The 13,245-nt window shown below is 55.7% G+C and overlaps 1 protein-coding gene across 17 annotated transcripts in view; it reads right to left on the bottom strand.

Annotated features, from left to right (window-relative positions):
* KANSL1 (KAT8 regulatory NSL complex subunit 1) overlaps positions 1–13,245 on the bottom strand; it is a 69,558-nt gene that overhangs the window by 19,195 nt on the left and 37,118 nt on the right. For all 17 annotated transcript variants that reach the window (XM_040653256.2, XM_040653259.2, XM_046904403.1 and 14 more), the window contains one exon: positions 1,111–1,252. In XM_040653256.2, coding sequence (XP_040509190.1) covers positions 1,111–1,252 — 142 coding nt within the window. The remainder of the gene's footprint in view (positions 1–1,110; positions 1,253–13,245) is intronic.

Genomic DNA, 13,245 nt, shown 5'->3' with positions numbered 1-13,245 from the left:
TGGAGACTGCAACCTTAGATGAAACACGCAGGACACGTGCAGCCACGGTGAGGCCGTTCCATAGGCCTGCCAAGCTGCCAGGACCTGCTGAAAGCATCGCAGCTTCTCCTTCACCAGCTGAGTTTGCTCCTTTCTGCCTCTCCTTAACCTCTAGCAAATAAATTTTGAGCCATTTGGGGTTTTATACTTCCCAACCACCCTGCAGGATCTGCAAGGTGGAGGGATCCTTCTGATGCTGGTTCACTCCTGGATGTAACAACCACTTCCCAGAAGCCACCTTCTCTCCTCCCGATGCTGTATTCCACCCAGACAGCCGTGCTCTCCCCTCTGCCCTTTGCAGCCCTCACTCACCACTCAGCCTGTTCTTCTACATAGCTGCATAAAGGCCCACAGCCTTCCTCCCCTGCCTGTGCCTTTCTTCCTACCGCAGCCATCGCCAGAACACCATAAATCTCAGGGAGAGCGCCTGCTGGACTGAATTCCTGAGGATCTGTAAATGGATGCAGCACCAGGATCCTGCCTGCCACAACCTCAGCATTCCTCCCTCCGAGGGCCGACATTCAGACCTGCACGCCCCAACAAGTCCTGATAACCATTCCTGCCTCATCCCTTCTCTGCTCTCCCCCACTCTCCTGCCGTCTGAGAGCGAGTTTGAAAACAAAATTCCTTCCATAAAGGTCAGCACTTGCAGTCCCTTTTTTTTCCTGATCCAGCTTTAAGCCTGGGCCATCACACAGCATCTGAAGACGGCTTCCTCCACAGCCCCCTCTCTCATTGAGCTGTTCCTCAGCCCCATCTCCAGGTACTCCCAAAGAGAAGGAAGGAGCGGAGTGACGGAGGAGTGCAGCACGCATGCAAAAGCAAGTGCTGTTCAGCACCCAAAGAGTGCCTTTTAATTGAGGTGCTGCTCTTCACGTCACCGTGGAAGAGGACTGCACTCAGCCCCTGCCCAACAGCATCCCCATTAGCCACAGCTGTGCAAGAGACGTCTTGAGATGCAGGGAGGGGAAAAAACACGTCATGCTTTGCACGCACATTCCCCACTGCATCGGAAGAGAACCACCAGGAGGCAGAAAGGGCAAAAACCCCCTGGATCCCAACAGTGCTCACCTTATTGGCTCTGATCTGCTTGTAAATATCCGTTTGCTGCCGGATTCGGTATTCCAGGTCTGAGACGTGGGCTTGGAGCCAATTCCAGCGACTGACGATGGCTGCACGGTCTGCTGCCCATCTCCACTCTGCCCTTCGTCTCCTGGAAAAACAGACAGGGGATGGGGGGGGACGATTTTGAGTATGACTTTAATTATACAGCCCACAGAAAGCAGAGCAGAACTGACGGCCAGATCAAAAGAGACACGCTGAATGGCACGGCTGATACCATCCAGCCACTGCTAATGACTGCCAGCCCGGCCACAGACGTGCTGTAAAAGCCATGCCTCTGCAGCACGACGTGAAAACAACTCTGGGTACCCAATGATTGAAGATCTGCCCATGCAGACGTTAAGGTTTTACTCTACGCTCAGCTGAACCAGCGGCTCTGGTCCCACCTGGCTGCAGACAGACCCACTTGTGCAGGTCCTGGAGGGAACAAAACCCCTCTGCCCTCCTTCCCAAACTGCCCCCACTTTGCAAGGAGCCACTGGTCATGAAATACACCCCGACACCAGCACAGCACGTGGCCACGCTGGGGCAAGCTTCACAATGCACCCATACTGTTTGAGAGCTCACGGTGCCTTGCAAAAGCTGCTGCCCTGCAAGGAGGTGTTGCAGAGGAAAGCAAGCAGCAGCGAATCATTTCTGCATCAGGTGGCTTGACCCAGCAAACAAAGGAGCCGGGAAAAAGCATCAGATATTACTGAGTGAGCTGCACCTCTGATCTGCCTGGCTGAGAAGTGAAGGTGAGAGCACACAAACACGTGTGGGTGCACGGGGAACCCACACGCTCTGCAGCCCTCAGCTGACTTCCTACCTGCTTTCTCTCTGCTGCAAGCACCAAACGCGGCCCAGCAGGAACATGAATGTGCTTTTGCTGATGCATGGACCACACCATTGCATTTTATGGTCAGCTGTTACAACAACACCTCACCGAACTGCCACCAAACTGCAGGGCAGATGGGAACACAAAGAGTAACGCGTGTGTAAATCCTCAGGTTAGAAACCCTTACAGCACAGAAGCACACCCTGAGCATCTGATTCTGCTGGATAAATGCTCAGACTACCCAGGAAGTGCAAACCACAACACAGAGCACAAACAAGGCAGCAGCAGAGTGCACGCACAAATGCAGTGCTGCACAACGCTGAAGAACTCAGGAACAAAACAAGTCCCTTTGCTCCTCACCTCATCCCCCTGCAGTGCTTCTGACACAGTACGGTGCCTGCGTGGTGCAAGCAGAACCCACCAATTCCCACTGCCTGTGCCCTGCAAAGCACCTCTGCTTTGGTGCCAGCACATGAAGGCACATTTCCACCACCACAAGCAATTGCAGCAGCAGCCTGCAGGCTTCCCTGCCCTCTCAAAGACCTCCACGAGGCTGAGCTCTGCTCTCTGGGATATTTCACCATGCAAAGAGCCCTCTGCTGTGCCCGGCTCAGCACAAGCCCTCCCAGAACACGTTATTTCTCCAGGAATTGTCCTCTTCTATACTCCTGTTGCATAAGCTGAAGGCAATTCGACTCCAGCAGCTGCAGGTCAAGGCCAACGTCAGACCTCCCCAAGCTTTGGACTCTACACCAGAGCTCTGCAGCCCTACCATTGCTCTCCGGGGCCCAAGAACAGTGCAGGAGGAAGGCAGAAAGCTGCTCAGAGCTCCCAAACCTCTGCCTTCCTTTGCTTCCCTCTGCCATCTTACAGAGCACCTGAGTGTGCTGAACAGCGCCGGCCCACTCTGTTAAACAGCACTCCTTTGGACCACACAGAAATAAAAGCCTTAAAACCGTTAAGTTTGAATCTCTCTCCAAACACTTTGCAAAGCAGAACTGCAGCCCCACACCTGCTGCCAGGGCAGGGGAAGCGGATCCCTTCCTTTCAAGCACTGCAGACTTCAAAATGATGCTGATGGAAGGCTTGATCCCACCTGCTGAGCTGGCAGCACCTGCCCTGCTAGGGGACACAGCACGTGCCCGGGTGGTGCACGCAACACAGGAGGAAGAGCAGCAGTTAAATGTGATTGGAGAAAGGCAGGGGAAAAAAACAACCTCCCACGTGACACCGGTGTACATCCCTGGGATGGGTTTGGGTCCTTCCCAAAGTACAGAGCATGCAACCGTGGGCTGCGTTCTGCCTTCTGAGCGCGGCAGCCCCCTGCAGCACGGGGAAGGGGCTGAACCCCAGGTGGGTTCTGGCTGCTTCAGGAAGGGGTGTGTGCTCTGATGGAGTTATCCTTTGAACAGGTAACGTACACAGAGCCCTGCTGTGAACACAGCAGCACTTCAGTCAGTGCGTTCCCAGCGGTCTGAGCTGTGCTGGGTCCTGCATGCTCAGCAGCCGGCTGCTGCAGGGCTGTGCAAGCTCAGTGTACATCAGCACTCCGGAACACGGCTGCCACCTACACGAGCTTCAACCAAGCCGATGCACACAAACCAGGCTGCAGGGTGAAGATCAGCAGGGATCATCCCAACATGACTGCAGGAACCCACAGTCCAGGCCCAAACCTCACTGCACCAGCAGCAAGCAAACAGGGCAGGGCAGGACTGGGCTCCCACGGCCACCTGGGATCCCGGTGAGGACACAACCTGCCAACAGACCACAAAAGCGGTTCCGACTATGACAGTTTAAGACACTCAGCTCTATTAAAGGGCCAATTATCCATATTAATTCTGCACGTGTGTTACCTACCGCTGGGCAGCAGCCCCGGGGCAAAGGTTGGCAGCACAAACGCAGCGCAGCGCTTCGTGTCCATACAGGCACAATGACTACTCCCAGACAACAGCGAGATGCCAACAGGAATCTCACAGTTACATCAGCTCTTATTTGAAGCAGTGGTTTCCCATCCTCTTTCTCTCCTTGCTTTTTGAGAGCAGCCCTGACAGCGAGGTGAAGCTGCCGATATCACCAACGCTCACTGGGAGGAGGCAGATAGCAAGCCAGGCGCTCTGCTCACGTGCAACTCAGATGATGCAAATCCAACCTTTTCAACTGCTCTCCCCATCTTCAGTGGCCGAAGGAAACACACCCAGCTCGGCTGCTGTTTGCAACCCCCTGTTCTGCAGGGTCACTGCTCTGCCACAGCGCTTTGCTGCACACCGTGAGCTCTGTGGGCAGAGACAGAGTTAAAGTGCCCAACGCTCTCACATGACGGCTCCAAGGGAGGAAGAGAAAACCCCACGAGTGCTGGAGAACACCTCATTAGCTGCTGACAACACTTCTGCCTGCCAAGGAGCCAACACGAACAGTTTGTTCGGCTGAGCCGCCCCCACCCACGGATGGAACCCACGGATGCTGATGGGCTCTTCTGTGCACAGCGCTGCTCGGCTGCATCCAACCCAGCCCTGCGTTCAGCAATGCCCTGAACTGCTCAGGGCCACGCGTGGTCTGCACTGCTCCAAGCACAGCCTGATGCCCTCCCTGTGAGCAGCAGCCGTGCAAAGCGCTCTGCCGGGTGCTGCGCCCGCACAGCAGCCATCGTTTGGGTCAGGATAGGAAAGGTTTGTTTTGGCATCTCCGTTCATCCCTACTAAAAAGAGGCCAAGTGTCCCAGGCCAGTCGTTACACCATGCCTGAACTCCTGCACTGGGGTGATGCTGGAACAGGGCTGCACAGCCTGTGGTTGTTACAGCAGAACCCAGAGCTCTTCGTGCTGCAGCCCATCCCAGCAGCGCTGCCACCACAGCTCACGCTCCAGTGTGGGGCTCCAAGCCAAACCTCTGCCCCACATCACTCTCCTGGGGCGCCTTTCCTCCCCACGTCCCTTCCTAGCAGAAAAAGCTGCTTGGAAAATTGAGCAATGAAGCACCACGCACCAAAGCATCCTTCCAAATTCTATGGATGTCCACACCAATGGGACAAGCACTGCGCTCAGTTCCTCTCCAGGAAACTGGAAATCATCACTGCTTCGTTCAGCCGTGGCTTGGAGGAACCCCGTGCACATCACCTATGGCTCATTTCGGTTCTGAGCCACAGAGAACGCTGTCAGCACCTGAAAGCAGAGCGTCCCCAGCCCGCTGTCACTCCGGGTGGCACACGCTGGCTGTGTGCTGAGGAGGAGACCTGGAGGTCCCACGTGCAGCACCTCAGAGCTCAGCACCTCCTGGAGCCCTCAGTGGTGTGCGGTGACTCAGCACAGTGCTGGTGGTGCTGAGTCACTGCCATGTGCTGCTGCTGCTCCCAGCCCTCCCAATGGGAAGTGTGGGCCCTGAGGGGAAGACGTGGCAGTGCTCATCCAGCGCAGAGCCGTGCTGGGGGCCTGGGGTCAGAGCTGGATGCGGCCCCTGAGATACTCATAGAACGGCCTGGGTTGAAAAGGACCACAATGCTCATTGAGTTCCAACCCCCTGCTATGTGCAGGGTCGCCAACCAGCAGCCCAGGCTGCCCAGAGCCACATCCAGCCTGGCCTTGAATGCCTGCAGGGATGGGGCATCCACAGCCTCCTTGGGCAACCTGTTCAGTGCGTCACCACCCAATGGGGGAAAAACTTCCTCATATCCAACCTAAACCTCCCCTGTCTCAGTGTAAAACCATTCCCCCTTGTCCTGTCACTGTCCACCCTCATAAACAGCCGTTCCCCCTCCTGTTTATACGCTCCCTTCAAGCATTGGAAGGCCACAATGAGGTCTCCCCGGAGCCTTCTCTCCTCCAAAAGCCTTCTCTTCTCTCGCTGAGGCCACTGCCAGAAGGGTCGGTGGGATTTCAGAGGCCGCTCCCAAGGAGGGTCTGCACGTTCTGCCAACACAACAGCAGCTCTGCTGCTCCCCCAGCGTGCCAGCAAGGATGGAACCCGGGCTGGGCTCAGCTCTGCTGGTGGGCAAGAGAACGGCCGAGGGCTGCAGCGCCAAGGGAAGGAGTACTGAACAGCCACAGAACCATCAAGGCTGGGAAAGACCTCTCAGCCCCTCAGGTCCAACCCCACCCCACTGTGCCCACAGACCACATCACATCCCTATGGTTCTGGAACACCTCCAGGGATGGGGACCCCCCCCCACCCCCACCCCCTGGGCAGCCCATGCCAACACATCACCAAAGCGTTCCCTAATATCCAGCAGTCCTGTCCCTTGTGCCACCCCCAAATGCCTGACAAGGAGGGCACCCTCCCAGCACAGACACGGGAGTTTAACCCCCAGGCTGGCTGAGCTTTCACCCATCTCCACGCGTCACCTTTAAAAGACACAAAGTGCTGATTTCCCACTAAGAAAACCCCAGAAAGACCCCTAATTGCTGATGGAGGCCGCTGGGTAAACTACGGAAGGACTTCACAGAACAACCATCACATCCATACTACGTCATCTGCTGCTGATCTCATGACCAAGGCACTGCCTGCCCTGGCTGCAATGCACTGTGAAGCTCACTGGGAGCTCACACACTTCTCCTTGCACCAACCAGCACCTCATACCCAATGAAACACAGCTCAGTTCACAACAAACTTCCCCCAGGAACGCATGCTCCCTTTTGCTAAGCACAGCCCTTTATTAGCACCACTGCTTTGCTTACAACCGCCACCTCCCCAACCGGGCTGAAGTGCACAGGAAAACACAACCACCATCTATCAAGATGCGCAGTTTTCACTGTAAGTCGTATCTATTCCCTTAGAAAGCAGGATGTGGCAGCAGCCCCGTATCCGTGCCAACCCCCCCCCTTCAGCAAACACAGCAGCGAGGCACAGCTTTGCACGCTGCACATACAGCCAGCATCCAACGCACAACCACCGCCAACCCATCCTCCTGCATCTCCTGCAGTTCAAACAGCCAAGGCTGCAACTCCATTCCTTTGCAAGCAGCCCCAACGCACCCCTGCACAAAACAAAGAGGAGCCGTGGGTTTTTCCACCAGGCACCCAGCAGGGCAGACACGGAGGGGGCACGGAGCAAAGCGCCCGAGGAGCCGCAGCCCTCACCCAATGGAGCCCTTTGTGTGTGCGTGCAAATGGAGCGGCAGTGGCACCGGCCCTGCAGGGAGGGCAATGCAGCCTTATGCAAATGGGGACCCATTGTTCCAAGGGAGAATTTATTTCACATTCCTGAGCAGCGGCAGTTCCTGGGGCATAACAACTGGTGGGGCCCTTCTGCTGAGCACCGCACATTTGTACGCTCCGCAGTAAATCAATATTCCATAAGACAAACTCTGCTCAATTACTGCCAGCGCAGGATGGCAGCTCCGGCTGGCAAACGGCACTCACAGGGCACTGCATCTCAACGGGACTTATTTGGGACGTGCTTCTCATTGTTCGAGAGTTTACTTAAGGCAGAACGGATGGAATGATGCTCCGGGACACCACCCCGTGCACAGCGCTCGGTGCCAGAGCCCAGGGAAGCAATGAGCGCAGCACACACAGCTCTCAGCTCTTCCCTTTTCGGTACGCAGCCGTGGGGCAAAGGGCGCAGTTCTGCCTCTGTGTTCAGCTCTACACATCCTGCAGCCCGATGGCAAAATGAGATCCGGGAGAAGCACTGATGCTGCTGCAGGATCTGCCCCCGAGGGTGGGAAATTTCCACGCTCCTGAGCTGCCTTCATCTCCTCATGCGTCCATTGGGGCTCCAGAAGGAAAAGGAGAGGGGGTTTGGCAAACGAGCCTCGAAATGCACAACCCTGACCAGGCTGCGGATGGCCCTCCATGGAGGCATTCAGGGCCAGGCTGTGAGCAGCCTGGTCCAGCAGGGGCTGTCCCTGCCTATAGCAGGGGGTTGAAGTAGATGACCTTAAGGGTCCCTTCCAACCCAAACCATTCTGTGATCCTAACACAGCTCTGAGCATCACAGAACGAAGCTCAGCTCTGGATGCGAAGCACAAAAGCCCATTCTTCAGAAGTGCTTCCACTCCTCCCTTACTGCCCAGGGCAGCCAGCAGGCTTTTCCATTCAGCAGAAAGCCAGAATTAGACACACACACACACACAAAAAGCATTATTTGGAGCTGTTTGGTGACATCAGAACAGAACAGGTAGAAGGCAAGAAGGATTCCCAGCCAAAGCAGAAGCTGGAATCAGCACAAAACAGAGCCAATGTGGGGCAGGTAGGGTGCAACGGTGAGCAGAGGGGTTCAGGGCGCACTGCAGCAGCAATCAGAGGCGGTGGGGATGTGCACAGCTCCAGAGGGTGCACGCAGGGCTCCCTGCACCCAAAGAAGGCCTCTTTGGTCTAAAACAGGCAGAGCGAGGCCAAAGCTGCCCATCAGTGTTAAAGCTGAAGGTCATTTAGCCACGGGAAGGGGGCAAACTTGCTATTTCCCTTGGTTCCACGCCAGGAGTTCCCTCTCTGGGCACACAGAGCAGTACGGCCTGCACGCCCTGTATGAGAGAGAGGAGAAAAGCAATCCTGGCTGAAGGAACGCTGATGGGTACGGCAGCGTGGAGAAGTGCAGGGAGAGACAGAAAGAGATGGGGGGGGGGGGATGCCAGCACACTAGCAGGGGTCATGCTGTGCTCGGCATCAGGCAGGGAGCAGCAATCAGCACTGGGAACAGAAGAGGCAAGGAATGAGCAATTGGATCCTGCAGCAAAGTTTCATGGCAGTGGGTCTGGTCTGAGCACAGGGGCAGGTGCTGCTGCTGGGCAGAGGGATGCGGAGCTCCACGCTGTAACAGAGCTGCCCCAAGCAGCACACTCCAGCTGGGAAAATCCCATTTCATTCCCATTAGGAGAAGAAAGGCTCAGCCTGCATTGTTCGGCTGCATTAAAGCCCTTCTGCTGCAGATGCTCCAAAGGGCTGAAGGAACACATGGGGGGGGGGGGGGGGGACACAAAGCACTGTGGCTTTCCAAGGAAGGACAGAGCTCCAGCCAGGTCCAAGAGCCTTCCTGCAGAGCAGGAGGCCGCTAATGACCACCACCAATGAGGGGTCCCCAGGGAACACCCCATCTCACCTCCCTGTGATCGGCCACATCCCCCTGCTAGCGCTCGTCACGTTTTCTGCACCCCAAAATCTCTCAGCCACTCCTGGCTGCTTTATATGGCTTTTCCCACCCGGGAGCACACTCGGTGTATCTGCGGGTCACTGCACCACCCCACAAAGCACAGCTTAAGAACCACTATCTCAGCCTGCACGGAGCACCACTGCTGGGCTGCCACCTGTGTGCCTGTCTGTGCAAGGAGGACCGAGCGCTGCACACAGAGTCAGAGCAGTCCCCGTCCTCTCCTCCACCCTCGTGGTGTAGCAAAGGGCAGCATGCAAGGGCAAAACAGGCTCAGCACAAGCAGCTCAGGGCAGAGTCGAGGAGGGATTCATTGACTCGCTGCCTCCCCTCCACCTGTCCCCAGGACAGAGGGCTTCAGTCCCAGCGCTGTCGAGCATCCATCCTTCAGCAGGACTCCATGCACTGCAAAGCAAGGACCTCCCCCTGAACATAGTTTTACCCACAGGAGGCCCGTGCTACTCGCTGCGGGTTGACAAAGGCCTTAATGTTGAACCTTACAGATACCCTATTTATTTTCCTGAGAAGAGTACGGGGTAATTCAAACCCCGTAGAGCAGGCATGCCTTGGAGGAGGGAAGGAAGCAGTCTGAATGAGCCTGCGGAGCTCTTTTCTGCAGGGCTGACGAACGGTGGAGTTCCCATGCACGCCATCCAGGCTGCAAAGCTCTCTGCAGAACAATGCCAGGGTTTGCACAGACCGCCCCGTGCTGCAGGCTGGAAGCGGGTCTGGGATGCACAGACAGCTCACACAGCACCCGGTTCCCATCCTGCAGCATCACAGCCCTCCGTCAGCATCCTCAATTCTGGTTTCAGATGCAATTCTCCTTTAGGTCTCCATCCAAGGGCACGCTCAGGGGAACCCTCTGCTCCCAGCAGGGCAGGTTACTGAGCCCAGAGGCTCTCAAGGACACACCACGTTTCTCCCTGCAGCACTCCTCCATCCTTCTGCCCAGACCCTACGCAGGGTTGCACAGCCAGGTGATGAGAGAGCCCAGCCCGGCCCCAAATGCCACCCACAGAACCACTTCTATTTCTCCCAGCTTCGTCACAGCTTCTCCTAACACAACAAGGCCAAACAAAAAGCCAAGCCACTGGCTGGTACGTGGCAGGAGTTCAGCACAGGAGTTTATTTCAAGCACACGCACGCATCCCAGTCTGCACGTGCAAACCTTCAACTTTCCCTCTGGATCGCTCCGAACAGCCCAGAAATAAATGATGTGATTTTGGAGTGCTCCAAACGCCCCTTTAGAACTGAACTGCTGGAGAACCCACCCACAGGGCATCAATATTGGCAACAGCCCACCAAGTGCTGGAGGGTTTTTGCCCCCTCCTCCACAGGGCGCTGCTCATCCCTCCCCCCAACGCTCCCATCACAAACCACTCCTCCATTTACACAGACTAAAGTACAAACCTCTCGCTGCCATCCCAGCTCGTTAGCTGTCACTCCCTCTATTTGTGACCTAATTACATCCCCAGCCTCGGGACCGGGCTGAGCAGCTCCCTGGGCACATTGGGGCAGGGGCTCACATGGGGCAGGCGCACAGGGCAGAGTCCAAGTGCACAAAGCCAAAAGGCAGCAGCTCGCAAAGCCAGAGAAGTGAACAATAAAGGGAGGAGAGATGGAAGTAGGGCCAAGCAGGAGACCCCCACCTGGCCAGGCATAACAACAAGGGAGAGAAAAAGAAGGGTGAGAATGGCAGCCGTGCACACAGAGATACTCATGGCGATGGGGGGGTACGGCCCCAACCCACCCACCCACCCTCTGCTCCATCACACATTTGCCTTCTGATCCCAGCTGCACTGCTGACATCTTTTTCTCATCTGCACCACGAGCAGAATTTCAGCTCACCCACCCCATAGCTGTTATTCACCAGGAACCCATCAGCACAGGCAGAAAGTTGCAGTTAACATCACAGACTGAACTGCACCATAACCATCAATGTGGTACCTTCGTTTCTTTCCATTAATTAAGCCCAGGCCAGAATTGTTCCTGGGGCTCAGGGCTGAGCACCCAGCCCAGGCAGAGCAGGCAGCAGCAAGGAACAGAGCGGGGTGGGGGCTCCCAGCTCCTGTGCTGGAACCAGATGTGTGCATTATACACACGTGAAGAAACTGAGGTTGAGAAGGGAGCATACGGCTTTCATATCGTTTCTGGAGGCTGAAGAAGAGGGGAGGGACGCAGCAGCAGGTTAACCCCCCCTGCAACAACCCATGGGGGACAGCTCGTGTCTGGGAGTTTTGGTCCTTTGGCATTAAAACAAAAGCACGTGACCCGACGCCCTGCAGCCTGCATGCACTTTTCTTCTTTGTTTTAATCTCTTCTTTGTTTTAATCTCGATTTTTAACTATTTTTAAGCACCCCTTTCCCCCAGCAGCTCTCATCCCGCTGTGACCCTGCAGCTCACGCACAGCAGGAGTTAAGTGACCCAAATTCCTCCGTACAATTGCTAAAAGGTCCCACACAATGGGGGTGGGGAAGCCCGGGGACTTCCCTAAATCCTGCCCCCCCCCACCCCCACCCCTCACAGCCAACATCTGCCTGCACAACGTTCTGCTATGGGGAAAAGCAAAAGAACAATTGGGAAGGAAATGCCCGGGGATGCTTCACCCAGATCCAAACAGCAGAGCAGCTCAACTCCCACTGCCAACAGGACACAAAGCGCTGCGTCCCTCTCCCACATTCCCCCCCCTTTGCCACCTCCAGCAGGAAGGCACGAAGACCCCCAATGCCTCTGAGAGCAAATCCAACCACACTGCATTTCTCCCTGTGCATGCAGCACCATCCAGCCCTGATCACATTAAGTGCTTCCCAAGAGTTCAGACAGGGCATGAGCTGGCTGGAACTCGGAAATGCTCTCACCAGTGCTTGGGATGCGTGGTGGGAGCTGAGCAGGGCGTCAGGCTCCCCATTTCCCAGGAACACTTACAGGGACATATGAGTGCACTGCTGGCTCTTTCCTGCACACATGAGCACAACGATGGCCAACCAACGCCAGCTGCTCCCATCACAGCGGCGCGCGCTCAAACCTTTGTGCTTCCAGAGCAAAGCCGGAGCCGAGAGCAGCTGCAGCAGATCCCTAATCCTAATGTGAGAACAGCACAGGGCCAACAGGTGTGGGATCGGGAACCTGGCCTGCTCACAGCCCTCAATGCTCCCTTCTGCACAGGCACTGCTGGGACAACGGAGTCGCTGTCCGCTGCTTTGGAAGCGAAGTTCTTCTTTGTAGAATTCCAACGCCACCAAATGAAGGCTGCATCCCAACCATCACCCCCAGCCAGCCCCGTGGCCAAGACCCTCACATCCTGCCTCGATGCCGCTGGAAAATTCTCTGGTTTAACCAATATCGCCCATTATACGGGAGCGGAGGTACCTGCTGGGCCTGACGGGCAACTCATGGGCCGGGCAAACCCAACAAAGAGGAAATCGGCTTGGTCACAATTCAAACACTTGGATTCCACCATTGCATAAAGGGTTGTGCAAATGTGTTTCATAAATAGGTCAGAGACACGAGGAAGCAGATGAAAGGCAGATGGCTGTGAGAGAGGAGATGCAGGAGAGAGAGGGCATCTAAGCCAGGAGAGAGGCAACCAAGGAACTCCTCCATGAAATCCCTGTTGGGTTTCACCCTCCCGTGCGACGGTGTTGGCATGAAGTGAAGCAACAAAGTCCCTTTTCCTTTACGGTGGGGAATGAAATGAGGAAACAAAATGAAAATCACACAGAATCATAGGATTGCTCAGGTTGGAAAAGGCCTTAAAGATCATCGAGTCACCTCCCAGGATCTCCAGTTCAGAGGGGTCAACGTCGTCCTGGGGACGGAGCCCAAACGTACTTATAATGACAGACCAAAGGACAGCATTAATTCAGGGCACACTCCCCCCACCTTCAGCAGAACTCCCATTGGTGTCCATACAGCCTTTGTGCAAATCCAGACGGCCACACACTGCGGGAATCCCATCTCCTGCCATAACCCAAACCCATCCCTCCGCCACCGCAGCGCCAAGCACAGCACAACTGCAACCCCACTGCTCTATTTCAGCTATTTCTCCTTCTGTACAGGTCTGTGTTTCCGAGCCTAGAGCTCCACTTATGTAAAAATATATATATATATCTTCTTAATATTTAATCGTTTGAAGGGAACTCTTGCTAAGACATCAGAACGGCTCAGATTGGCAGCAGACAAAG

Source organism: Gallus gallus, chromosome 27 (assembly GCF_016699485.2).
Source record: "Gallus gallus isolate bGalGal1 chromosome 27, bGalGal1.mat.broiler.GRCg7b, whole genome shotgun sequence".
NCBI classification, from domain to species: domain Eukaryota; kingdom Metazoa; phylum Chordata; class Aves; order Galliformes; family Phasianidae; genus Gallus; species Gallus gallus.
The sequence above is the reverse complement of the archived record's forward strand: the minus strand, read 5'-3'. Positions and strand labels throughout refer to the sequence as shown.